The 27,685-nt window shown below is 51.0% G+C and overlaps 1 protein-coding gene across 1 annotated transcript in view; it reads left to right on the top strand.

Moving 5' to 3' along the window:
* The window catches only part of LOC118552537 (uncharacterized), a 65,394-nt gene extending 38,673 nt beyond the window's left edge, over positions 1 to 26,721 (top strand). The window contains exons 3-14 of the mRNA XM_078071785.1: positions 2,273 to 2,353; positions 2,749 to 2,874; positions 4,019 to 5,276; positions 9,989 to 10,095; positions 12,032 to 12,153; positions 13,368 to 13,762; positions 15,609 to 15,748; positions 18,438 to 18,588; positions 19,208 to 19,310; positions 20,484 to 20,721; positions 24,150 to 24,567; positions 25,728 to 26,721. Coding sequence (XP_077927911.1) covers positions 2,273 to 2,353; positions 2,749 to 2,874; positions 4,019 to 4,087 — 276 coding nt within the window. The 3' untranslated portion in view covers positions 4,088 to 5,276; positions 9,989 to 10,095; positions 12,032 to 12,153; ... (5 more) ...; positions 24,150 to 24,567; positions 25,728 to 26,721. The remainder of the gene's footprint in view (positions 1 to 2,272; positions 2,354 to 2,748; positions 2,875 to 4,018; positions 5,277 to 9,988; positions 10,096 to 12,031; positions 12,154 to 13,367; positions 13,763 to 15,608; positions 15,749 to 18,437; positions 18,589 to 19,207; positions 19,311 to 20,483; positions 20,722 to 24,149; positions 24,568 to 25,727) is intronic.
* Positions 26,722 to 27,685: the final 964 nt, after the last annotated feature.

The raw sequence follows: 27,685 nt of genomic DNA, 5'->3' as shown, positions 1-27,685 counted from the left end.
ATGGGTGTGCTTAGAGTGCTACTGAGGCCATATCACAAAAGACTTTGAGTGTCAGGCTAAGGAGCTTAGACTACCCCCCCCCCCCCCCCCGCAATAGGCAGTGTGGAGCCACAGAAACCTTTTAAGCAGAGGAATGGCTGGTGAGTAAATTGTGTAGAAATCATCCTGGGTACTGACTGAGGGAGGGCAGGGCTAAGGACAGGGAGCCCAGTAATGGGTCTTTTGTGGCTTCGTTTGGGGGTAATGACCGTGCTGCTGTACCTCTTGGATTGATCTTAGGAATGGGGCACCAAGCCTTTTTAAAATTAAGGCATGCACTGGGCAAGCAGCAGGAACTCCGGTTTCCATCTTGCACCCTGCCATTATTTTGCCCTGTGACCTTGACTTGGCCAAGTCAATTAGCTTCTGAGGGCTTTAGGTGGCTCTTAGGTCACCCCGCAGGAGGTGATCCAGGTAGAAAGAGAGGGATGTTGGGAAGGGCTTTGTTTCGCTCACCTCCTGGGGGGGAGAGCCCCCTCAGGCACCGGAGGGCAGGGAGGGGGGCAGCTGCTCTCCTTCCCTCGCCTCCACAGGAGGAGGGCGAGGACAAGGACAAGGGCAAGCTCATGTATTTTCATGCCGTGGCCTCGACACTCAGCCCCACAGTCCCAGCTCACAGAGGCTGGGAGGCTGCTCTGGGGTGGGCCGACCCCGCCCGCAAGCAGACACTCCGCTATTGTTCAGAATGGAATTGGTCCCAGGAAGCTTGGAGCCTGTGAAAACCGCTATGAATTTTGCAAAACAGCTCTGAGGCGGTAAAGCATGTCAGAAGAATCAAATGTGGAAATCCCTATTTAGAAACTCCACTCTGGACAGGCGTGGTGTGCCCGGAGAAGGGCTGGGGTGGGGGGTTCTGGCCCTAAATGTCTCTCTGCTGGGGCCTCCGGGGTGTGCCCAGCCCACGCCAGAGGGGAGATAGCCCCTCGCCCCGGCTTCTGGCTGGTCCCCCTGGCCTCGGATGGAGCCCCTCCCAAGGCACCCCTCCCATACTTGCCCAACGTACCTATACTTTTTTTTCTTTTGAAAGCAGTTTTATCATTTTGTAAAAAAGGATACATATGCTCACTGCAAAAAATTCAGACAATATGGAAAAGTTCAAAGAAAAATGTAAAAATCACCTCAGATTTCACCATCCAGAGATAACCACATAACATTTTGGTGAGCGTCCTTCCAGACTTCTCTCTGTGCATAAATATACACAAATAGATTCCACGTATGCAGCTCTACCCTGAGTGAGATCAGACGACACATGCTGTTCTGTCACCTGTTTTTTTCCCCCCACTCAGCAATATGTCATGGACATCCTTCATATCAATACATGGAGATCCACCTCGCAGTTTGAATGCCTGCATTATGTACATGGAAGTGCCACACTTTACTGACCCAGTCCCCAGCTGATGGTGATGTGTGTTCCTCCAATTGTTTTGCTTTTATAAATATCCCCGCAATGAACTTCTATGTGCATATATCTTTGTGAATTTCATTCATTCATTCACCCATTCATTCATTCGTTCATTCACGCCACAGATGTTATCCAGTGCATTCTATGTGCCAACCCAGGGCCGGGGTAGGGATCGAAAGGGTGAGTAAAACAACATGGTCAGTCCTTGCTTTTACAGAGTTTATGATGTAGTGAGGAGACAGGACATCCAGTCCCAGCCAGCAGGGGAGACAGCGGTTTTGTGCCCTGAGCTTATGTCTTAAGCACTTACACAAATAATGATCCAAGAAGCACGTGATACGGAGTACAAAGGAAAAGTGCTCAAAGCATGAATGAAAAGTTCAAGCTGTGAGAGAGTAAGACAAGAGAAGGTAACCTAGACTTGGGAGTCAGGGAGGGCTTCTCTGAGGCGGTGACAATGAGGTCCGAAGATGAATGGGCAAGAGACAGGGTCAGGGGCTGGAGGGGGGAAGGGTAGGTGGATGCGGAGGAGGGGAACAGCAAGAGGGTGTCACCTAGAGGGAGCAGTGGTTTCAACTATTAACATGCAGATGATGCCTAAAAATGGACTTGCTGGGTCAGAGGGTAAGCAGAGTCTGTGTTTGGAAGGTGTCAGGAGATTCAGTAAGAGCCGGCCCGGAGGGCTAAGCACAACGCTCATGTATGGGAAGCAAGCTGGTCACTGCTGTTGCCATTATTATTATAATTATCTTTGCCAATCTAATGGGTGAAAAATGATACCTCATCTTTGTTTTTAACCAATGTGTCTTTTTTTTTTTTTTTTTACTGCAGGAAATGAGCCCTTCGGGGGAAATGAACTATCTTTCTTTCTTGAGCCACCTTTGTCAGAAGCTTCCTGTGCCCCTTGGAGAGGTAGGAAACGTCTCGCCGTGCCCTCCTCACAGCAGAGCCCCTGGGACTTTGAGATGACCCCAAATCCCGCGTAGCTCTGGCTTTGCAAAGGCAGGTGCCGCTCAGAGGGGAGGGTGGATTGGGACCTGTGTTGGATGGGTGTCATGCCCGTGGGGAGGGACAGGCGGAGAGGTGGGGGCCCTGGAGGCAGAATCCACATGCCATTAGAAGTGCTTAGAGATCCCAGGAGCTTCTGGATGATGTTAATGCAGCTATATGAATATTAACAGAGTGGCCATTAATATTGATGACAATAATAAACAAGTGTGAGGATTATTTTTAAGGAGGCTTGCTGCTCCAGCTGTTGCCTCCCTTCATTAAGAAGCTTCTGAGGCTCTCGGCCTTCCTCTTCCCAGACCCCTCAGGCAAGACTCCGTGGCATCCTCATGACTTCTGCCTGGGCAGGGACTGAGCCAAAAAGGCATCTCCAACACCTCGGATTGGACAGGAATCAATGCAGGAAACCCGAGTTTCCGTCCCAGGTGCTCTGGGCCTTGTGAGTGGGTTGGGGGGCAAGAGAGGGATGAATCAGCTTGTGTATGGGCAGCCATCTGTGAAGACTCTGCTTCTGACCCTTGCAGGCATGAGGCCCCGCCGTCTACACCCCCAGAGGAGCGTGGGCTGGGGGCTTGCAAGGGGCCAATCTCTTGCAAAGGTGGCTGGAGGAATTACCCTGCTAAAGTGGTCATGAATTATAGAAAGGAAGGGGGAGGGGAGGAAGGCCCAGAATATCATATGTGTAAATAAACCAGAGTGGCGGGCAGACATAAAAGCCAGCCACTAAGCTCTTGGACCCACAGCGCCCCTTCTCTTGCCGACCCACTCGTGCCAAGTACCACAGCGAGTCGCTTACAACCTCCTTCTTCAAAGGATTTGTTAATAAGTCAATGACGGAACATCTAAAGGGGAAAAATATTTCTCTTTATAGTTGGAGATAATTGTCCCAGGAAAAAAAAAAACAACAAACCTTTAATTACAACTCACATGGAGAAAGCTTGATTTGTGGGCAGAGCCCAAATGCTGAGGAGCTAGATGTAAAATATTTGTAATATTTAGGGAACCTAGAGTTTTACATAAAAGTAAACAGCATTGCCTGAAGGCACAATTTCCAGCAACACAATAAAATGTGCAGTGAATTTATGGCGGCCATCCATTAGCTCTTACCAAGGCAACGTCGCCCCTATCTGTCGTCCATCATTATAATAGAGGGTTAATGCACCGAATTTACATAAAAAAGTCATATTGTCTGCATGAATTATTTACACTCGAAGCTGTTTTTACAGCTTGGTTTCAAGCTGGATTCTGGGAGAGATTCTGCCAGTAAATTACTCTGTGGAGACCTGGTTCTATAACTGCGCGCGGAGCCAGCAATGAAAAGAAAGGAAAATGGGCAGGCCCTGGCGGGTCGTTGGTGCTGACGCCTCTCGGGTGGGGGCTGGAGGCGGCGGTGGAGGCTTCGGGAGGCTTGTGGACCTTGCCGCAGATGGGGCTCGGTTTCTGGGCCCACAGCCTCGCGGTCGCTGCCGGGCTGCCCACGTGGTCAAAGCCAGTGTGGGCCCACGGGAGCACAGGGATCCTTCAGAGGTGGCCGAAGGCTCTTGGTGGCTGAAGTCAGAGGTCTTTTAGGGATCGGGGCCCTGGAGAGGAAGAGGACGTGCTGTGTTTCGGGGGCAGGGGCCTGGCTCAGCAGTGTGAGCAAGACCCACGGTTCCCATTGTACAAATGGGAAGACTGAGACCTCGAGAGGCACCTTCTCAAGAAGCAGGAAGCCCATCCATTCCAGGTGGGCCCAGGGAATGTGGGACATACAGACACTTCAGACTTGGGGGCAGAGTCGGGTGGTGATGGGGCGTCCGTGGGAGGACACACAGAGGCCCCATGCCTCCCATCTCAGTGCTTATGTTCTGTACGACTTTTAGTGAGTTGAAGGCTGTTTCAGGGCTTGGTCTGGGGATGAGCTGTTTTTTGGCACTGAGTTCTTGAAATCTCTTCGCTTTAGGGCCTGGGGTACTGGGGAGAACTGCTCATGCTTCCAGGTGGTGTGGTCACACAATGGAAGCACACCTGGATTTTTAATCCCATGCCTGCTGCCTGGTGTTGGGCAAGCCTCCTAGTTTCCGGGGGCTCAGTTTCCTCATCTGTACAGTGGGGTTTCCAGTCCCGGCTCTCTCAGCCTGTCCCCCAAATGACAAGGGGCTCGAGGGGGGAAGACATGCTATGGGAGGTGTGTGATGTGTCACAAGCACAGTCACAGGTGACAAGGGTCCGCAGAGGGGAGCCTTGAAGTTAGAGCTGATCGAGGGACTTGAAGTGGGCAAGACAGGCAGATGGAGGGAGAAGCCTGAAGGGTCAGACACAAAGAGATAAAAGAATCCCAGAGACAGGGAGATAGGGAGAGACAAAGAGCAATCACACAAAACAAAGAGAGAGGGATGGAGATAGAGATGGGGAAGAGGTGCCGACCCAGGGAGAAAGGGAGAAAAGTCAGGCAAACGCCTCAGGCTCTGACTTCCCGGAGCCCTGTGGGTGTTTTCCTGGTCAGGGAGAGGTTGGCAGGGTGGGGGCTGCCCTGGGACCTGTTCTACCTTTTGCCTAGACCCTCCCTCCAGCCTGGGCTTCTCTCTGGCCTGGAGGTTCCTGCCTGGTCTCTGCTTTTTCTGTAGCACAGGGAAGCCCGAGCCGGATGTCAGCCCCTTCCTCCCCCATCTCCCAGCACCTGGGACAGGCAGGGGCTCCTTGCCGCTGCACTCCCGGTCTCCCGCTCCTGGAGCAGCCACGGCACGTCCCAAGGGCCTGGAGACAACAAATGACTCCCCGCTGACGGGTTGCTCGCCGCCTCCTGCCTGCCAGTCCGTTCCGCTGCACACTGCACGCAGATAATCATGTAAGGCGAGGGAACCCCTTCTGCCCGTGGTGGTGTGATTTAAACCTGAACTTTGCTTTGCTTTCATCCCCCCGAGAAGCAAGATTTAGATGATAAATTTCTCTGTCTTCCTGGGAGCGTGCACACACATGTGCACAGACGTGCACCTGCACGTACATATAAAGGTACTCACACATGGCAACGCCCCCCCCATGCATGGATAGTTACAAATGTGCCCACCCCGTTTGCAAACCACACATGTACCCATTCACATATGATGCCTTCGTACGACATGCATGCCATCCAGGGAAATGCAGTGGTGCCTGGGACGGCTGCCATGGGCAGGGGGAGGGGCGGGGGTGAGAGGCTGAGCGTGAAGGGGATGAGCTAAAACTGTGAGAAGCTGTCCAAATATCACCCCACCTCGCTGCCTGCAAGAGGGGAATGAGGCTTGTGTTTTGGTGTGAATGTGCATGTCTGCGTGTGTGTCCCTGCGCGCAGGTCTGTGTGCTTGCCTGTGGGTTTTGACAAGTGTGGGAACCTCTGTCGCATGCTGAGGTCGGTGGCCTAGAGACAGGGGAGAGCGTGGTGTATGGGAAAGAACTTGGGGCTGGAGTCACACCCAGCCTGCCGCCAGCCTCGGGCAAGCTGGTGTCCCTCTCTGGCCTGCCTTTTCTTCTGGCCACCGAGGGTCCTACCAGCTCTGCCTTTCTAGTCTCTGGTGACCATGAGGGGGTGTTTCTGAGTAAGCTGGGCTTGGGGGGTGTGTGTGTGTGCGCGTGCAGTGTGTTTGTGTGCACGTTCATGTGGAGGTGTGTTGTGTGTGTGTGTGTGTGTGTATGCGTGTGTGGGTGTGTTTGTGTGAGTGTACTTTTCACGGTGGAGAGGACTCTGTGAGTCTAGTGTGAGTGTGTGTGTGTGTGTGTGTATGTGTGTGTGACAGTGAGTTTGAGAAATGATCTGTGGGTATGTTTTGCTTAGTGGAAGTGTTCGTGAGCATGAAGACATCCTTGTTTTAAATTGCACCCCCTCCTACCCCTTTTCCACTTTATTTATATATTTTTATTTTTTTATTTATTTGACAGAGAGAGACACAGCGAGAGAGGGAACACAAGCAGGGGGAGTGGGAGAGGGAGAAGCAGGCTTCCCGTTGAGCAGGGAGCCCGATGCGGTGCTCGATCCCAGGACCCTGAGATCATGACCTGAGCCGAAGACAGACGCTCAACGATTGAGCCACCCAGGTGCCCCAGGCACCTTATTAATTTTTAAGGATTTTATTTATTTATTTATTTGACAGAGAGAGAGAGCACAAGCGCAGGGAGCAGCAAGCAGAGGGAGAGGGAGAAACAGACTCCCCACTGAGCAGGGAGCCCTATGATTCAGGGCTCCATCCCAGGACCCTGGGATCATGACATGAGCCAAAGGCAGCCGCTTCACCAACTGAGCCACCCAGGCCCCGCCCCCCTTTTCCACTTTACTCTCATCCATAACACTGATCACCATTGAACGCCACTCTATGTTTACGTATTTATTTTGTTTATGGTTTCTCTCTCCCTGCCAGAGCGTAAACGCCATGAGGGCAGGATGTTTAGCTGCTCTGCTCACACGTGTCTCCCCCACTAGAATCATCTCTGGCACAGGTGTCCTTGTGAATGTTCAATACATATGCACTGAATGAACACACAAATGAATGAACGACTCTATCGTCTCCTTCAAGTGTTCTCCTGAGTATCCGTTTCTTTCCTTTCCTGAAAATGCTGTTAATCGGAAAGTCCCATATGTGGACCAGTGGCAGGGGCCATCAGCGAGGGGCAGATCAGGTGTGGAAAGCCAGGCGAGAGGGAAAGGTACTTTTTAGGAAAGAGAGTGTTGCCTCCCTTTCCAGGAGCAGTTCTGAGGGAGCTCCGAGGATGGAGGAACAGATTTCAGGGTGTCAGGGAGGGAGGTGGAGAAGACGAGGTGAGGACAGTGGGTTTAGGCAGTACATGGAGGAAGAAGGAGAAGACATGAGCTGGAAGAGGCAGTGGGGTCCTGTGGGCGTCCCCACGAACTTGGTGACATTTATCAACCTTCTTGCCAGGAGTGGCTCAGGTTTGTGGTATTTGGTTCCCTAAGTAGGTCTTCTGGCGTTTGTGACAGGGAGTATCTACCTGACTGTGGGAGGTAATGTGAATGGAAATGTCTAGAACTGTGCTGTCGACACAGGAGCCACGGGCCATGTAGATGTGGCTACGGAAGTCTCAAGTGTCCCTTTTGTAATGAGGCCCTGACCACTCTACTTAAAATTGCTGCCTGCCTCCTCCTAGGCACCCTGATTCTCCTTGTCTGGTTTTAATTTCTCTCCTGTCCTTATCACCTCCCAATACATTACATAATTTACTTTATTTATTTATTTATTTATTTATTTATTAAAGATTTTATTTATTTGACAGAGAGAGACACAGTGAGAGAGGGAACACAAGCAGGGGGAGTGGGAGAGGGAGAAGCAGGCTTCCCGTGGAGCACGGAGCCTGATGTGGGGCTCGATCCCAGGACCCTGGGATCATGAAGGCAGACGCTCAATGACTGAGCCACCCAGGCGCCCCTATTTAAGTTCATTTTTTACCGTTGGTGTCCCTGTGAGAATGAGAGACCTCACAAGGGGCAGGACCTTGGTCCGGTTTGGCTACTGATGTATCCCCCATGCCCAGCATGACGCCTAGCAGGTGGCAGGTGCTTGGCCCATGTTTATTGAATGACTGGATGGGCTTCTGTCCGAGTGGATTTGCAAAGTGTGTTTTTTGAGTGGGTTTGTAAAGCGAGTGTTTGCGGGATGGGAGTGTCAAGGGGCTGTGTTTTTGATTGTGGGGTGACTGTGTTTGGGATGCGGGTGGGTTTGTTCCAAAGCTTCATCCTCTGAGGCCTGTGGGGCAGTCCTCTGATAGAGGCTTCAGGTTCTGGGCATCCAGACCGGACATCATCAAGGTCCTGCCCACAGACCCACGATAGATCCCCCTGGGATCTCCAGGAGTCCTTTCCTTGACTGGCTGTCCCCTTGGTGGCCATGGGCCTGAGCCCCAGCCCTGGCAGCTTCCTGGGTCCATTCCCTCCTTTTCCCATGGGCAGCCTGGGCCCCAAACTTAGGGAATTCCCTCACCCTGCAACCAGTCTGCCCCCTGGGCCAGGAGGAGTCAGAGGGGTGAAGGCTGGTCATCAGTGCTGGAGGTTAGCTGTCCTGGGTGGCTGGGCTTGGCATCTGGATAGTCTGGAACGTGGCTGGGAGGAGGGGCCTTGGGGTGCCCCTTGGGCAGGTGGGGATCCTGGCCATTGGGGGTTCAGGAGGCAGTGGTCAGTTCAGAGGTTTCAGGGCTGGGCAGCAGGTGGCTGGGTCCTGGTGAAGGGCTGGGGAAGAGGGGCCAGGCTAGCCCCGGGCTTAGGCTGTGCGGGGGTCAAGGGCCCAGGAGTCAAGGAGCTTAGGATGTCTGTGTGGAGATCAGCCCCTGGGGCCAAGACAAAGAACCCACTGGTCCCGGTCTCAGGCAGCAATGGGCTTGGTGCCTCAGTCCAGTCCCTTTTATTTATTTATTTATTTATTTTTTAAAGATTTATTTATTTGACAGAGAGATAGACAGAAAAGCACAAGCAGAGGGAGTGGGAGAAGCAGGCTCTGCACTGAGCAGGGAACCCGATGCGGGACTCGATCCCAGGACCCTGAGATCATGACCTGAGCTGAAGGCAGACGCTTAACCATCTGAGCCACCCAGGCGCCCGAGTCCAGTCCCTTTTATTATGTGAAGGTGGTGGGCACAGAGCTGCCGGGAGGTGGGGGTGAGGCGTGGCCACCCCTGTGGCTGACAGTATCAGGACCCAAAGGTGCTCAACCAAGTGAACTCAGGGCGGAGGCCCAAAAAGACAAGTGCAAGAGGGCTAGAGACAACCCCCCCGCCCCGCCCCTTAGGCCGGCGTTTAGGAAATATTGTCTAATATTGAGAGTATGGTGTTCGGGGTCAGACAGAGCTGTGCTTAGCTTTCACACTTTCCCGCTGTGTGATCTTTCGAAGGTCTCTGCACCTTAATTTCCTCATAGGTAAGATGGAGGTACTTTTTATTTCATAGTGGGATTGGAAGGATTAGGCTGTATTACTACTGTTATTGTTTTATTTAAACAATTGCATAGGGGCGCCTGGGTGGCTCAGTCAGTTAAGCATCTGACTCTTGATTTCGGCTTAGGTCATGATCTCAGGGTTGTGAGTTCAAGCCCTTTATCGGGCTCTGTGCTCGGTGGGGAGTCTGCTTGAGATTCTCTCTGTCCCTCTCGCTCTGCCCCTCCGCCTGCTCGCGGGTGCACCCTCGCGTGCTCTCTCTCTCTCTCTCAAATAAATAAATAAATCTTTAAAAAAATAATAAACAATTGCACAGATCCAGGACGGGAAGACTGCCTTGATAGGTGTTCGCATAAAAAAGATCCAGGGCTTTGGCTGATCTCAGATTAGCGCGAGGGCCTCGTACGGATGGTGACATCTGTGATACTTAAAGAAGTCAGTGATTCCTAGAGCCAGCCTGGGTTCACTGAGACCAGGCAAATCTTTCAGATTCCTGACGGCTTTCATGACTGGTGGGTGAGGAAAACGAGCTTGTGTGGAGTGGAGAGGGGTATGTTATTTATTGAGCACCTGCTGTGAGCTGGCTACTTCACATATACGATCTTAATCTTCACAAGTCATGCACGAGAGGTGATGGTCTCCATTTTACAGATGAGAAATGAAGGATCCAGGAAGTTAAATGACTTTCCCAAGACTGATGGGGCTGGGACGCAAGCCTGGAACTTTCTGTCATATCACACTGCCTCCTGAGACACAAGGTAGGGTCTCTCCTGCTCTCAAGGACATGGTGGATGGCTGTGAGGGCATGGGGGGGCTCCCATCTGGCTGAATGACAACCTTGGGATGTTCATAGAGGTGGCACCGGGTCAGTCTGCGAAGGTCTTCAGAGGCAGCGGTGGGGCTCTGCCTTCTACCGTGTTCTGACCAGTGTATGTCAAGGACCCAAAAGGAGATATAAAGGGTGTAGGCCTATAAGAGCAGGAGGTGATAGAACAGAGAAAAAGGACAGAGCAAAGCTCAGATAGGAAAGACGGGATCCTGAGAGATCTCAACAATGTGGAGTGATAAGGGAAATTTAGCATGATGAAATGTCACAGGGATAAATGCTGGGGCCCATCTTGACTACTAGATAAAATTTGAAAGGGATTTAAGAGTTCAAGGGACAGGGGCACCTGGGTGGCTCAGTCGTTAAGCGTCTGCCTTCGGCTCAGGTCATGATCCCAGGGTCCTCGGATCGAGCTCCGCATCAGGCTCCCTGCTCGGTGGGAAGCCTGCTCCTCTCTCTCCCACTTACCCTGCTTGTGTTCTCTCTCTGGCTGTCTCTCCCTGTCAAATAAATAAATAAAATCTTAAAAAAAAAAAAAAAGAGTTCAAGGGACAGTAAGTTCAGTACAAGTCACTAGGCCACATTAATAAAGGTATGGGATTTGGGATAAGGGAGGGGGACCACTGTCCTGGCCCAGCCAGCTTTCTGCCCTGGGGCAGTCTCTATTGTGCATATTTGGAGGTCATGTGCTATTTTCTGCTTTCTCAGTTCTTCATCTTTTGGGGGGGACGGTTTGTGGGGGGAGGCAGAGCCCTTCTGGAGTTTAACCCTTGGATTCCATCCAGAGTAGCCCTCCGAAATGACACCTTTGAAAGAGGGGAAATAGTAGCGAGTTTTCTGAACTTTGTTTTGAGCAGCCAGTCTTGGATCTGATCTTTATGCTAAACCTCCCTCATCTGGGGAGAGGAAAGGGCTGGTCCCTGAATGCTCAGGGACTGGGAGGGGTCCTGGTCCCCTTGGCCACTGGCCAGGCAGGTCCACGCCCTTTCCAGTGATCTCCTTTCCCTCTCAGAGCCTCATCCTGGAGGTCAGTGGCCTGCCAGGGCCTGGCCGGGCTGGTTCTTCTGCGCGGGAGGTGGGCAGAAACAGAGAGCCTTACGAGTTGCTCATGTCGGGGCTGGATCCCTGCTCGAGCTGGGGGTGTCACCTGCCAAGCGGAATTGGGCACGGGAAGCGCCTGGCTGGGAGACATACTGTTTCATTTGGAGGTTCTGTTCCACTCTGAAATGCACTTCTCCTGGCAGCTGTGGTGAAGAGAAGTGGTTAAGCTTCCCTCTCTCATGCCAGAATCACAGCCACTTTTTCCTGAGAGAGAAACAGGGCTGCAGACAGTTTTCCTCATGAAATACTTCTTTTCCTCTTAAATCTGTTTTTATAATTTTTTTTTTTTTGCATGCACAGAAAAGTGAAACGGGTGATATTAAAATAAACAAGACATTTGAGATAGGAAGGTTAAAGCAGATTGTTGGGGGTGGGGAAGGGGGTTGGATATGCCCCACGTTTCTGCACACAGGCTGCTCATAGCCTGTTGAAAATGGGAGTGAGAGAAAAGGTCCACAATTCTGCCCGCCTCCCAGCCCAGAGGAGCTTTTCTCTCCGAGTGTCTTGGGGATTCACTGAGCAAGGCAGTGGGGAAGGAGGCTGTCATTTAACAAGAGCCCACTTAGTACTAGGCCTGTAATGTGGGTGACGTCATTCAGTCTGCAGAGCAACCCTGGGAGGTAGGACCCATTTTATAGATAAGGAAGGTTGAGGCGCAGATGGATTAAGATCGAGCAGTCAGGGATATACAGAACTGGGATCTGACCCTGCATGGGCCTGACCTCAGACGCCGTGTTCTTTTCACTATCCTTTGTTACCTTGAGCAGTTGCGTATCGAGCTGGAGGATGTAGAAGGAGGAGGAGGAGAAGGAAAATAAGAAGATGAGACATTGGTCAGCCCTGAGGACTGGGTGTCCTACTTGGCAAGATGGAGCAAGACACGACCACTGTGAGTGAACCAAACCCTAGTTGCTGGGTTCTGACCAATACAGGGGGTTTGGGGAAGGATGTTTGGCTTGATAACCAGGATGGGCTTCCTGGAGGTGGAATGCCCTGGAAGCTAAATGGAGGTGAGGGAATGGCCTTGTTGCCGTGTGAGCAAAAGCAGGAAAGATGCTAATCTGGCTTGGGTGTGGGGAGGTGAGTCGGGGTGGGGTAGTCAGGACGATTGTGTTGGAATCAGGGGATCAGGGTGGAGAGTGTGATGCCAAGAGAGAACCCTGCGCTGCGATGCAGGTGCCTGGTTCTTGCCCCTGCTCTGCCACTGCTGACTTGCTGTGTGATCTTGGGCAAATCCCTTTCCCTCTCTGGGCCTTAGATTTTCTTTCTATAAAACGATGGACTTGAACTAGAGGGCCCCTTAAGACCCTTGTAGGGTCCCATGAAGAGAGAAGGTGACTATAAAATCCAGAAGGGAGTGCTTGGCATTAGAGTCATCATGAAATATTAGTCGAAAAGGCCCCCGGGAGTAATCTTCTAGATCATCTTACTTCAGTCTTAAAGGAGTTTTTGAGGTGAGGGGAAGGGAGGTGGGAGGGAGGACACCATGAAGTCTGGTGTTATTCCAGAATCAATACCGATGTGTAGTAGACAAGGAGGTAAGGGATCAAATGGGAGCCGGAGATGAGGCCAGACCTTGGAGGACCAGGGGGCTTCCATTCCATCCTCTGGGTAATGGGGAGCCATGGAAGGGTTGGGAGGGACATGCTCAGAGGGGCAACTTTGACAGATCACGTGGACAGCTTTGATGATGTATTTGATAGGGGCTGGGAGTGGGTACAGGCCTGGGGGGAGTGCCAGGAGGGCAGTTAGTGTGCCGTGGGTCTGCTCGGCGAGAGATGGTTGCGGTCTGAGGCACGGGACAGAGCGGGTATGTCATGGACAGCATCTGTTCAGGAGGAACCAGGACGTGGAGGAGATAGGATTTGCTGATTGCTTGCATGTGAGGAGTGAGGAAGAAGGAGAGTCAAGGGCCCCCAGGTTTTTGGCTTGGTGGTCCTCACTGAGACAGGAAACACTGCGGGTGGCGGCGGGAGGGGGGGGATAGATTTCTGAAGAGAGAAAATGAATGAATTCAGTTTTGGATTTGGTGAGTTTGAAGAGTCAATGTAATGGCTTTGTCATTCATTCGATTACTGATTTCTTCATTCATTCTTTCTTGAGTATTCACTGTGTGCCAGGCATGACGAGATGCTGCCTTCCTGGCAGCCTGGAGGGGCATTCAGAAAGTTCTCCTTGATGCTGAACCTCGGTCTGCTGGACTTCGGCCCGCTGGTCTCCTTCTGCCCTTCGGGGCTTCACAGGACTCTGCCCACCTTCGGAGAGTAGAGGCTGGTGGTCCTGGCTCCCTGTGTTGCCCCTGGCTCAGGGAATATGGGGCTGTGGGCAGAACGTGGATTTAGAAAGTTATAAAGAAATGGATTTCAGGCCCGAGTGCCTTTTTGTATGATCTCAACTGTTGAGTGGGTTTAATAAAACCACTCTTACAGCAGTGGTGTGCTGGAGTGGGTTCCTGCTGGTTCCACAACCAACCGAGGGCATCTCTTCTCAACTCTGTGGTCAGTACCATCCCATGGGTAGCTCCAAGTTGGCCGCAGTGGGAGTATTTACACCCCAGAAACGGGCAAATGCTACAAGTCAGGTCTCTTTGTTTCTTCCAGCCTGCTGGTTGGGAAATATTTACCAGCCTCCCACTGTTTATGGACTCCTGGGGAGGATGCTGGGTGTCGAGCATCTGGCGCGTGGCTCCCATGTAGGCACGCCTGCCCCGCATACAGTAGGAGCCTCATAAGTGTGACTACCTTCTCCTTAGCCATCTCTCCTGTGTGGGAAAAACTACTGTTTCATTCACTCCGAGCAACAACTCCCCTTCATCCGGGGACTGTTCCCTCTCTTTTCTCAAACGACACGGTTCCAGGGGCAGCTACCCTTTACTTTCTCCCTGGTCTCCACAGAGTGGTGGATGCCACAGGAGGAGGACTGGGGAGTCTTATGAATCTGGATTTGAATCTTGGCTCTGCCCTCCCCTGCTTGCTGTGTAATGACCTTGGGCGAGTTATTTAATCGCTCTGAACCTCAATTAAGTCACCTGTAAACTGAGGACGGACATGCCTCCCTCATTAAGTTGTTGTGGAGATGAAATGAGGTAATGGATGTGTGTGGGTGCGCAAGGACCTGGCAGCGAGGCGGCCGTTTCAGTGGGAGCTTGACCCACGCTGGTCTCCTTCCCTGAGAAGTCGGGTGCGGGCTCGGACTGGGGGGCGGGGGGAGCTTCTCTGACAGCGCGGGGGGCGGGGAAGGGAGGGAGGAATTGGGGCTGCATCCTTGGGAATGTTATTTCCTGGTGGAACATGTAGGCCGGGAGAGGCTGTGGGCTGTAGGACCCTCCAAATGTATTCCGAGTGTAGCGGAGGGGAACTCTCCGGGACTCGGTTCACGCACCTGCAGATCTGCAGATAAACGCCTACCAGCCGCTTGGCTCGTGGGTTTCTGGGGCGGCGGTGGCAGCCTGGGCCACACTGATTTACCACCCCAGCCCCAAGCAGATTAAATCACCCAGAGTCATTTGAATTGTACCCGGCCTTGTCACACAAATCTTAGAAACTGCTGTCTGGCAAGAAAACTTTCTCTGTACTTTTGGGAGGAAGTCGAAGATCTCTAGAAATTGAGGGGAAGTGGGGAAAAAGGAGGTGGTGCCAGGGGTGTTTCTGCATCTTTGGGTCGGGCCTCAGTTGGCAGTTGGAGGAGGGCTTGCAGGGGGTGTGTGTGTGAGAGAGAGAGAAAGAGAGAGCATGAGCTTACTGCAGCGGCGTTTGGGGCAACGTAATCTCTGGCTGTGTGACATAGGGCAAGCCACTTAACCTCTCTGAGTCTCAGAGGATTGTTGTGAAGGTCGAAAGGGCTACCTTGTATAAAGTGTTTTGTAGACTTTATTAATCAGTTCTGTGATTACTAATTGGGAGGAATAGACAATGACTCTATAAATAAATGCTATATGGCTGTGCTCACCATGTGTTGAGCAGAGAGTAAGGACTGTGGGAGCTAAAAGGGAGTGGGCACATTATCAGAACTCTGGGGCTTGACTTGGGCCTTAAAGGAAGCCTGAGTCCCAGGAGAGTCATGCGGAAGAAGTTGTAGGGCAGTTGAGGTCATCAACAACGGACCCATCTCCAATGGTGTCTGTGGCTCTGGAGAGGAGTCCTAGTAGGTATTGAAGATAATCCTTCTCCCCCAGACCCATTTTTGGCACATGGGTTGGTTCTAAACCAATCAACACACAGTCACGGGGATTGGTTTAGATTGGCCCAGTGAGACGAAGGTCAGAATTTTTGTTAGATGACTAGAGAAAGACATCCAATCTCTCTGGATTTGAACGAGGTAGCTTGTGGATCTAATTCCTGGCAGGCATCTGGTGACTGGGAACACAACCGGAGACTACTGTAAACATATGGAGGTGGGAAGAGCCTGAAACATCACAGAAAAATGTTGTTCCAGCCCTGATCAAACTGTGCCTGAAGGCTGTTGCATCTGGACTGTTCTATTAAGTGAGCTGCTAAATCCACTTTATTAAACCCATTTAGATTTTAATTTTGTATTACTTGTGACTAAATGCTGATATAGGGATCTGAGTGGAGAGTGAGGACCTGCTTGGTATGAGGCAGCCATTAGGGAGGAGAACATCTAGGCTGGAGTAAAGGGTTGGGAGGGGTGTGTGATGGGCGGGGGTGGCATTAGGCTACAGGAAGTAAGGCTGGAAGAAAGTTTGGAGTTGAATAATGGAAGATCTCAGACAGGTTTAGAATTTGGACCTTCATTCTCTAGGCAGTGGGGGATAATTGAAGGCTTGTGAGCAGGGGAGGGTGTGGTAGAGTGCTATGAGCCCAGTGGTATTGGGGAAGGTCAACCTAAGAGTGGGATATAGGTGGGACTGGAAGGAGAAGTTGGGGGCTAAGACCTAAAAATGATAATTTACAGATACTGCACACAGTGTGTAGATTATCTCACTTAGTCCTTATGACAACCCCCCCCCCCATTTTTTTTGAATTTCAATAATCTTGAATAACGTAACAAGATTGTCTGGTTGCTAAATGACAGTCAGGACCTGAACACAGGTCATCTGACTTCAAAGCTTGTACCCTTGTTCATCCCGTTTGTGATGACATGGATGACAAATTAATATGGGCTGGATGAGGATAGTGGTCACAGGAGTAGAAAGGATGCACAGGAGACATTAGATTGGTGAAACCCTAGATATATTCTTCTTAAAGGTAGAAACTAGACTGTGGCAGCTGTTGTTATCAGTATTTTTAAAAACACTTTTCCTAAAGTGCTAAGCATTATAATTAGACAAGAAATGAAAAAGATACATATTGGAAGAGGAGAGCAAATAATCATAGTTTGCAGATAAGATCATTATTTATCTGGAAAACCCAAGATAATCTCCTGAAAACAATCAGAAAAAATAAAGTTTAGTAAAATGGCCAGTAATAAAACAATATACAAAAACTAATAGCTTTTCTCTTTACAAAATGACTACCTAGAAGGTAAAATAAAAGGCCTTGTCCACACTGTCAAGAAGAAAATAATTACACAAAATGCCTGGAAATAAGCTTTTTAAGAAACATGTAGAATTTGCATGAAGAAAACCAGAAAACCCTCCTGAGGGATACAAAAGAGACTTGGATAAATATCCCTAGTTCTTGGGTGAAAAGATTTAATGCTATGAGTCTGTCCCTGCTCCTTAAGTTAATGTACAAAATTAAGATAATCCAATCAATACCCCAACAGGATTTTTTAAAAATTTGACAAAAATAATTATAAAGCTAATCTGGAAGAGTAAAAAAGTAGAGTAGTTAAGGGAAATTCTTGAAAAGAAAAATGATGAATATTTACCCTCTCAAATATTAAAATGTTTTATAAAGAGACAATAATTAAACTTCTTATGTAAGCAGAGACAGATCACTGGGACAGAATAGAGAGTTTGGAAAGGATCCAAGTATTTAAGGAATTTTGTATATAATAAAATGGCATTTCTATCGAGTTGGGAAAATATGGGCTATTTTATAAATGGTGTTGGCATGGGCTAGCCATTACAACACAAGCTGGTTTTCTATCTTACTCCAATAAGACCAAGCCATGAAGACTACAGAGTCTTCATGAATACAAATGAATAAATACAAATGACTATTTTGGTCATTTTAAGGTGGGGACTTTCCTTCTAAGCATGATGGGATATCCAGAAATCATAAAATAAAAGATTGATACATTTGAATATATGAAGATTAAAAATTTAAGTACCAGAAAGACCATTAAAAGAAAAGTGAGGAAAGGGAAAGCATATACGAGAGATAATTGTTTAATCTGATCTCAAATGTGCGAAGAACTCTTACCACTCATTAAGAAAAGGATAAATATCTCATTAGAAAAATGGGCAAAAGACACGAACAGGCAATTCACAAAGAAAATAATTACAAATGACAAAAAAAAAAAAAACCCATGAGAAGATACTCATTTACTTTCACTAATAATTTAAGCAAAGACAGTAAAAATGGGTGTCTTTTGCTGTCTGTTGATTTGGCCAAACATTGAAACCTGGGGCTGGAAGAGGGTGTGGGCAGACATGCTGGGGCACTGTTGAGAAGTACATTGTTGTACATTTGTGGAAGGGCAGAGCGACACAATTGGACATAGTATACTCTTATTGCAGCAATTTCATTTGTAGGATTTTATCCTAAGGAGATAATTGCAAAAAATAAGCAACGAGATATGCACATGGATATTTACCACAGTATTGTTTATGAGAGTAAAATCTTGACAACATTCTAAAGGATCAATAGAGACCCAGCTAAATAAAGTACGATACATACATACAATGGAATACTATGAAGTAATTAAAATAATTTTGCAGAGCTCTATTTATTGACATAGAAAGATGTCTATGACATATTGTTGAGAGAGAAAAGCAGGTGTCAGTGAGAACAGTATGTATAATACAATCCCTCATCTATAAATTATATACATAGATCTCTATGTGTATATATGCATAGAGATATGTCTGGAAGGCTGTTCACCAAAATGCTGGAGTGGTTATATCTGGGTGGTAGGATTTTGAGTGATTTTTACTTTCTTTTTCATGCTTTTAAGTATTGGTTTGATTTTTTTTTTTTACACTGACGATACATCATTTCTTCAGTCAGAATAAATAATAAAGCTATTTTTTATTTTGGAAATTAGATAAATATTAAATAAGAGGACTCAGCACGTGGTGGTTTAATGGATGCGGATAAGGAATCAAGACGCAAGCCAGGAATTTGATCCGGGAGCCTGGGAGGATTATGCATTGTGGAAAATCCAGAGTGGGAGCCGGTCCTGGAGGAGAGAGGAGGTGCTGGGTTTTCAGATCTTTGGCTTGTGGCGGTGGCCTGTAGGCAGCAGGGCTGATCCTAGGGGCACATGTGAGGGGCACAGGGGGCTTTTCCCAAGGACCAAGCTGTGGATGAGATCTCAGAGGGAGGGCGTGCATCAGCAGGAGCAGCAGAAGGCTGGAAATTGGGCCCTGGAACATGGCACATTTATGAGATGGGAGAAGAGCTGCATGAATTGTCAGGAGGGCGAGGAACCACCAGGGACATAGATTGCCTTGGAATTCCATGGGGCGGGGGTGAATTTCCAGAGAAAGGTCAACCATATCTAATGCTGCAGAGGCACTCACACCAGGGAGAGGGTACAGGACTTGACAAATAGGAGTCTGTTGGTGACCTTGGAGGGAGCCGTTTGGGTGGGGGAATGGGGCCACGCGTGGGCGTGTATGGGAGTTGGGTGTTTGTTATGGGAGAAAGGAGGGTTGTAGCCTGGGGGGAGTAGATTTGAGGGAAAGGGACTGAGCTTTGCTGGGGGATGGCATTAACTGGCGTGGGGGCCACCCTGCCTGCTCCCCAACACTAGCGGGCATCACTAACCAGTCTACAGAACCTGAGGAAGTTTCGACGCCTTTTTCCCAACAGCCAGGCAGGGGAGCCACTAGAATCTACTGGACTGGGCCAGTGAGATGAGCCTCTTTTCCATGCCTGGGCTTGAACACATACTTGAAGGATGATGAGAAGGCAGGTATGGAGGGAGTGATTAAAGGCACAGGAGACCGGAGGCCTGGTGGAGCCAGGGCCCCCCGGTGCAGGTGTGGACTACGGTCTTGGCCCCGCAAGACTTCTGGGTCTGGAGCCCAGGATGTTCGGAGTGCTCCGTCGGTGGGTCTGCGGGGATTAGATGCTGGGACAAATGTATGCTTCGGGTGATGGTGTGAAAAAGCCCGACCGTGTGGGAATTACTAGTTGGTGCCCAGATATTTTGGGGGCTCACTGTGGCTTACCATCTTGTTGTCCAGGGAGGGCACAGCAGGAACACCTGGCCTACGGAAAGTCTGCCTGTGGGCTCCAAATGTGGGGTCTGAGAGCAGAATAAGGAGCTGAGGTTCAGTCGTGGCTTGTAAGGGGCGGGGGGAGGAGTTTCAGGGATGACGCTCAGTGGGATTCAGCTGCCCATCCTCCCAATGGTGTTTTGAGCACATCAGTGGGAAAACGGGGTCTTGGATAGTGAAGGTAAAGGCTCTTCTGGACAGTTGGTGGCCAGAGCTTGTCTGGAGCTGTGGAGGGACACGGGCATATGGCAGAGTTCGCTTATGGTGGGGGACCAGAGTGGGGAGAGGACCAGGCATCGTGCCCAGTGGAGGAGAAATGAAGGAGCTCAGGCCAAGGAATTAAATGTTTGCTTTTAACGTGCCGAAGCCATGTTTCCTAAAATGTGCTCTTTAGAACCCTGGTTTCTAGAAACCCTGGTTTCTGTGAGGTTGTGCCACAGAAAAGGCTTCTGTGAGCAAATACATTCACCTTCAGCTCAGTGCGTGTGAGCACAGTAAAGGCTTGGGCAAGTCCTTTTTTTTTTTTTTAGATTCTTAAAATTTATTTTATTTTTTAAATTTATTTAATTTATTTTATTTTTAGATTTATTTTATTTATTTTATTTATTTTTAGATTTTATTTATTTATTTATTTGAGAGGGAGAGGGAGAGGGAGCATGGGCATGGGGCAGAGGGAGAAGCAGGCTCCCCGCCGAGCGGGGACCTGGGATCAGGACCTGAGCCCAAGGCAGACGCTTAACTGACTGAGCCAACCAGGTGCCCCATGGCTCAGAGAAGTCCTGCAGCAAGGAAACCGATGTAGAATTCCCCCAAACTTATTTAACCACAGCAACTTTTTCAATTCAACACCCATTTACCTTCTGCAGGACTCGTGGCTGACCTGGGACAGATGGAGTGACATGTCCTGTGTGGTCCCAGGGACAATGTTTGGGCCAATTCAGGGATGTTGCAAAGAGGCAGATTTTGGCTCAGTTCAAGGAAGAACTTCACAACAATTGCTGATATTTTAACCATGAAGGAGGCAAAAAAGGAGTTTCAGTCCCCGGAGGCCTTGAGCAGAATATGGACTTGCCGAGGATGCTGAAGAAGGGAGCCAGGCTCCAGGTGGGTGTCATCCTTGATTTCTGGGGGTCCATGAACCCTGAGAGAGGGGCTACCCAGGGGCGGTACTTCTCCCTTGGAGCCTTGGCTTGTATTGCTGTGTACTTGGCCCGAGAGTACTTGGGATGCTTGGAATGAGCAGTCTGTGAAGGTAAGATGCGAACACATAAATATCCTCATTAAGTCCCAAATACACATCCCAAACTTTACATGACTGGAGCAGCGGCTCTGGAGATGCCCACAGCCCTAATTGCTTTTCTGTACTAAGAGAACGTCCTCTCTCCAGCTCTGCTTCTTCCATTCATCGAGGTAATTACTGGAGAGAGCCAGCTGTGGTAGACCTGCGGGCAGGCCAGGCCGGTTTGTAACACCACGGAGTGGGTGCCGCCACGAGGATGGGGTCTGAGGGGCACTGGAACTTCTCTACTCTCTTCATGGGGAGCAGGGCCTGGGGACAGGAGGCCAGCTGCTCAGCACCTGTCCCCATCCCAATGGGCCCAGGCTGAGCTGCTGGGACAGGAGGCCTGACCTCCTGGGGACTTGACAAGCAAGGTCAGGGCGATAGGAAGGACCCAGGGCTATGGAAAAGGCCTGGGGATGGGAATGGGTGGAGGAAAATGCCTCCGTTGGCCAAACTGCTCAAGATGCCTTCTCTGTATCTTGTGCTGGGCTGCAACACTTGAGGCCCATCCGTCAGCCACAGCTCCTGCCCCTCAAGCTCACAGCCCCGGGGTGGGGAAGCAGCCGTGGGCAGGAAAAGGACTGGCATCCAGGCAAGTGTTCAGGACTGGGGGGATGGGTGCCGAGGATGGAGAGCCAGACTCTGTCTTAGAGAAAGGGGTCAGAGGAGAGCTTCCAGAAGAAGAGACAATAGGATTGACCCAGAGAGGGAAGAGTCACCTGCATTTGCAGTGTCCCCTTCTGCAAAATGGGGCCAAGGTGACTGTGGCCTTCTAGGCCCCAAAATAACACCCAGTGTGTCCCCCAGCCTCTGGCCTCTGGTCACTATCCAGGAGTTGTGAAGACCCTCTTGAGACTCCTTCATGGAGCTCTCGCCGGGCGCTGGTCGGCCAGAGTGGGTGCCTTCGAACGGTTGGCTCGAGCCCCTCTTTGGAGGGGCGCCGGGGAGGGCTGTGGCCCAGGCGCGCTGCCCACCAGGCTTCCCGTGGGTGGCGGTGGCGGGTGTCACTTTTCTTCCCGGTCCTCTCCGCGCAGCCAGCTCTGTTCCCCCAGCCCCGAGTGGCGGCTCCTTGGGCCGGAAACAATGTGCTTTCTCCACGCCTGGGCGTGGAAGTCAGCAGTTTGGCACCGTCTGGCTGGCAGCCTCCACCGGCTTCCTTTGGCACTTTATTGGCAAAGGCGGTGACATTTCTTTCAGTTGGGTGGGTGGAGCTGTTATGCAGACTCCTGCTCTCCTCATTCGCCAGATGAATATTCATGACTCAGGCAATCTGTACCAGCCAGACTTTCCTGAGGGCGGCAGCTTTTCTTCTCTTCCTCTCTCTCTTTTTCTTTCTCCTTCTCTCCTTCCCAGCTCTTTGGAAAGCTGGAGTACAGCTATATTTAATTTACAAATACGGAGCTATTTAGCTTGCCTTTTGGGGGGCAGGCACTGGGGAGGAGATGCTGGGGATGGGAACAGTGGTGGAAGCCTTTGCTCCCTGACCCTGGGCTTCTAGGTCCCCGTGTCCAGCACCCGGGCCCCAGATCCTGGGAAGCCTTATGGGTCTGGGGCTCCCTTTGAGCTTGGCCTCTTGGCGCCCACGTGCCTGAAGGGGCAGCAGCTTTGTGCCACCTCGTTCCACACTGGCTGCTGAGGTCAACATGGAAATCGTAGGAAGCATGATGCTTTCCTCGCTCAAAGCATGGCAGGTCCCAACACTATAGCATTGCTCCCCCGACCCCCCCCCCCATGCTCTCGTGCTTGTCAAGGCCTGCCCGGACCCTGCTCGAAGCCCTAGACAAAAACCCAGAAGGCACCGGGGCATTGGCTAGTCATTGCTTTCCTAGAGAAAGAACCAGTCCCTCCTTGGGGTCCACTTCCCTGGGGATACACCTGCTCCCTTTCTAGGAAGGATGGCCACCTAGCTTCTTTTGTCTCCTCCCATAGAGGCACCAGAAACTCTGGCAAAAGGCTCAGAATTTCCAGAATTTGCCAGGGAATTTGGTCTTAGCAAGGATGTTCTCGTGTATATCTTGTGTGTGTGTGTGTGTGTGTGTATGTAAATATTTACGCACAGCTTAAGTGAGTCTGTATGCCTACATCTATGTTCAAGTGTTTGAGTGTGTGTCTGTATGTGTAAGGGCGTGAATGTGTATGTGGCAGGAAGTCTGGGAATGTCTGCATGTGCGAATGTGCCTCTCCAGTTAGAGCTGTGTGTGTATCTCTGGGGGTCTGGGGTGTCGTGTGTGAGGGTGCTCCTGGGGGGCAGAGGCTTGTGTGCGTGGTGCGTATGTGTGCATGCGCAAGTGAACTGTAGGTGTGTGTACAAGTGTATGTGTGCACCTGAGAGTCTGGAGTGTGTGTGTTGTGTGTGTGTGTGTGTGTGTGTGTGTGTGTGAGAGAGAGGGAGGGTGTGATTCTCCCTGACCTCCATTCCCTTCCAAACCTCATCCTCTCTATCGAGGTGGAGGGAGACGTCCCCCCCTTTGCAAGTGTTACAGATTCTATCCAAGGACGGGAACAGAAGGCTTCCCAGCACAGAGCGTCCTGAAATTACTTTATATTCCCCCCCTCCTTGTTTCATCTAATCAAAATAGCAGCGTTAGGCTCACCCATTCTCCCTGCCCACCACTTAGCCCCAGGGGAGGGAGCGAAGCGGGCCATCTTGTCTGACCTCCTCTGTGAGCACCTTGCAGCCCCAAGCCAAGGAGCTGTCTTCCAAATCTCCTTGCTCCATGGCCCATGCTTCAGTGGCAAGAGCCAGCTGCCTCCCTGCCTGCCAGCAACCGCCAAGCTCTTCCAGAACCCACATCCAGGCTCAGCCTCATTTACAAATATGCAAATTTGCATCTTTTCTGGTATGCAAATGGAGACATGACAAATAGCTAATTAGGGTCAAAAGAAGCACTCTGAACCAATTAGTTGTAGGGTTGATTCCTTTCTGCTGGGAGGAGACTGGCCCCTCTTGTCCCCCTCCTTCCCTGGCTGCCCCAGGCCCACACCCTCCAGCCTGGCCTGTCTGGCTGGGGCCAGGGATGGTCAAAGAGCACTGAGACAGGAGTCAATGATTGAATCCCACTCCCACTCTGGCTCTTAGCTGTGTGACCCTGGATGCACTCGCCAGAACTTCAGTGTCTCCCTCTGTGAAATAGAGCAACAGCAGTGACCTGTCCCTAAACCCCCACCCCAGTGTAGGTAGTGAGACTTGGGGGGGGGGTGACTAGGATGTCAATAGCCTTTGGAAGCGGTGCTAAAATTCCTCTGATAGGCACATCGCCTGTGTTCTTCCGAAGCGTTCAGTCGCCCCATCCGCCCTCTGAATGAGATGAATTAGAGGTAGTGGCAGCATGGCGGTGAGCTTCATCCTGGCTGCCAACTCTGGCCAATTACGAACGTCTGCCTGGAGTGGTGCGTGGAGGAGGATTTCCAGGCCAAGTCGGATTCCCCAGAAGAGACTGTGATCGATTAATGATGTCTGCTGTGGGCGAGTGATTGGACTCCAGCAGCTCCTGTGCTGTGTATGTACTGACGGGGAATGACCTGGAGTTTGCAGCAGGCACCTGGGTTCCCGGCCTGTCTGCTCCCTGCGGGAAGTGACTCCCCCTTCCAGAGCTCTGCTCCCTAGTGTAACACAGGGGCGATTCGACCGGTGTCGCATAGCTATTGTAAGGAAGAGACAAGAGAAGGTGAGGCAAAACCTCTCTTTCACCCGGGAGGTGATACGTACCCTTGACACAGTCCGCGGGACAGGCACGCTGTCCCATTTCAGAGGTGGGGAGCCCGAGGCCTGCAGAGGGTGGATGACTTGGAGTAGAGGAAGCAGGCTTGCCAGGCAGGCCTGCGCAGCGGCTGGGGCTGCTCTTCTCTCTGCCACTACAGGATCTTGGCTCCCTCCCGCCACCCCCGCGTTGATGCCCCAAGCAGGCTGCAACAGGCCCCACTGGCCTGGCTCCACTTATGGGTGTGAAATTTGGCTGACTTGGCACCTGGGAGAATGGGGCAATTGCCATCCTGGAGCCTGGGGCCTGGCCTGGGGCCAACGGGCAGACAAGCCATGGTGGGAGGGCCTGAGTACCAGGTAGCCAACCAGGGCTTGGTGGCCGGCAGGGGTGGGTCAGGAGAGCACCTGGCTCGAAACTGGCTGGCTCGGGGGTGCTGAGCTCAGAACAGAGCCCAGCTGTGTGCGTGTGCCTGGCTCTTGGCGGCGCCTGAGCATGTCCTTGAGCGAGCCTTTGTGTGTGTGCATGCATCTCAGGATACATCTGGGAACGTGGGTTCTTGTAAATGTGCATACATGCATCACATATCAGTATAAGAATAGGCAGAGCTATGTAGTTGTGCACATCTGTGTGTCTGTGTGTGTCTGCACATCTGTGTGTAGGTGAGCTGCTTGCATGTACACATCTGTCATGTCCGTGTATGTGTGTCTATACATTTCCACCTGTATGCGCGGGTATCTGTGCAGGTGTGTGCACACCGGTGCGTCCATCTGGTGCATGTCTGCCACCTCTGTCAGTATCTGTGGACACGGCTCCACACCTCTCTGTTGGCATCAGTGCAAACGTCACTGTTCAGCATGTGTGTCCTTTCCAGGGCCTCTGTGCTTCGGTGTGTCCTCAGTATCTGTAAGTCTGCCCTGTACTTGCATTAGTGAGTGCTTCCATGGCTGTGCCTCTCGGCTGGTGCATTTCTGGGTATGTACATCTACCTGTGAAGGTGTTGGTATCTACTGCCGCATGCAGGCATGGCTGTATCAAGGTGAGCAGGATGGACTCTTGGATGTGGCTGCCATAGCTCCCTGTTTTCTCTCCATTTTTCTTTCCGTTCCTCCTTCCTTCCCTTCTAGCAACTCACTCTTGCAGACCTGGCCCAGGCTGCTGTGGAGGGGACAGATGAGCCTTGGAAGCCCACTTCAGCCTCTGGAGAGGGGCTCCCTATGTCCATCTCACATGTAGACTCAGCCCCAGAACCACACAGGCTCCTGGATTTTTATTTAATTTTTTAATTTTTATTTTTTTAAAGATTTTATTTATTTAACTGACAGTGAGAGACACAGCGAGAGAGGGAACACAAGCAGGGGGAGTGGGAAAGGGAGAAGCAGCCTTCCCGCGGAGCAGGGAGCCCGATGCGGGGCTCGATCCCAGGACCCTGGGATCATGACCTGAGCCGAAGGCAGACGCTTAACCAACTGAGCCACCCAGGCGCCTGCTCCTGGCTTTTTAAATTAAAATTGTCGCCTCCCCCGCTGCATATTATTCCTCACCCTCAGCAGCAGTGAGAGCGAGAACTCATGACTTTTTCTCCTTCCCTTTGCGGTGTCCCTCCCATTCTTCCTACCTGCTGAAGGGCGGCCTCACCACCTGCTGGAAGATCTGTCGGCTTGGACTTCGGAGCACGTATGCCCCAGCTCAGCTGTTTGTTGATGGTCCCTCTGCCATCGCTGGAACTTTTCTAGGATGTGACTTGGGGCTCCTCCGCTCCTGCCTGGGTTTGGATTCTAGCCTTCCCCGGCTGGACCTCCCTGCCCAATTGCCCGGGTCATTCCCAGGCAGCCTCGCTTGGATATGGTTCCCCGCACGTGCCGGCTGCCCCGCAGGGATGGGGACTGTCTTCCCTGTCTGCCCCAGGCTCACAAGGCCTGGCCCACAGCTGTGCCAGAACAGGAGTGTGATGGATCATGCCAGTGCCTCAGTTCTTATCTTGCCATCATCAAATGATTCCCCCCACCCCCTTACAGTCTTCTCCCTTTACCGATGGTTTTGGATGGAATTTAAAATAAAAAAGATTGATTAGAAGTTGGAAACTGTGTAAGTGAAAATAAAAGCACTTAAGACCAATAAGTATTATTTGAGCTTTAATGTACAGAAAAAGCTGGGTAAGATGACATTTTAAGGACACTTCTCAGCTGGTAAGTGTCCTGACTTTTTCTCCTCTCTTGGGGTCTGTTGGCTAGATGTCCTCCTTGTTGGAAGCCTGCCCAGGCAGGTGCCGAAGTGGAGTGTGAAGAACTCGGGCTTCGGGCTGGGATAACCTCGCATTGACTCACTCACTGGCTGTGTGACCTTTCTGGACCTGAGTTTCCTTTTCTATGATGGGGACAAAAGACCTGCTTCGTAGGTCAGTTGTGCGGAAATAATGCCAGGGCTGGAAGCAATGCCCAGTGTTCAGAGTATTCCCCCTTCAGAATGCACCCAGAACTCATTCCCCTTCAGAACGCACCCAGAACTCATTCCCCTTCAGAATGCACCCAGAACTCATTCCCCTTCAGAACGCACCCAGAACTCATTCCCCTTCAGAATGCACCCAGAACTCATTCCCCTTCAGAATGCACCCAGAACTCATTCCCCTTCAGAATGCACCCAGAACTCATTCCCCTTCAGAACGCACCCAGAACCCAGCCGCCATCCCCACCGCTGCTTTCCCAGCAGAGGGCTGCACACCAGCATCCTCCCCGCTCCCCAGTGGTCTGGTCCCTACGTAGCAGCCACACTGATCCTGTTAACATTCAAGTCCTAGTACATCACTCGCCTGCTCAGGACCTTCACTGCTTCCCACCTCCTGTGGAGGAAAGCCGAGGTCATCACAGCAACCTCAAGCTCCACATGCTCAATCTCCCCACCTGTGAGGGTCTCTGTTTCCTCCCTTTCACTTCCCTCCAACCGTACTACCCTCCTTGTTCCCCAAATGTGCCAGCCACATTCCTGCCACAGGACCTTTGCATGTGCTATGTCTTTTGCTGGAATGCTCTTCCCCCAGATCTCCTCCTGGCTCCCTCCATCATCCCCTTCAGGTCTTTACTCAAAT

This window comes from Halichoerus grypus, chromosome 5, assembly GCF_964656455.1.
Source record: "Halichoerus grypus chromosome 5, mHalGry1.hap1.1, whole genome shotgun sequence".
NCBI lineage: Eukaryota > Metazoa > Chordata > Mammalia > Carnivora > Phocidae > Halichoerus > Halichoerus grypus.
Note: the sequence above shows the minus strand (reverse complement) of the source record. Positions and strands in the feature narration are given on the sequence as shown.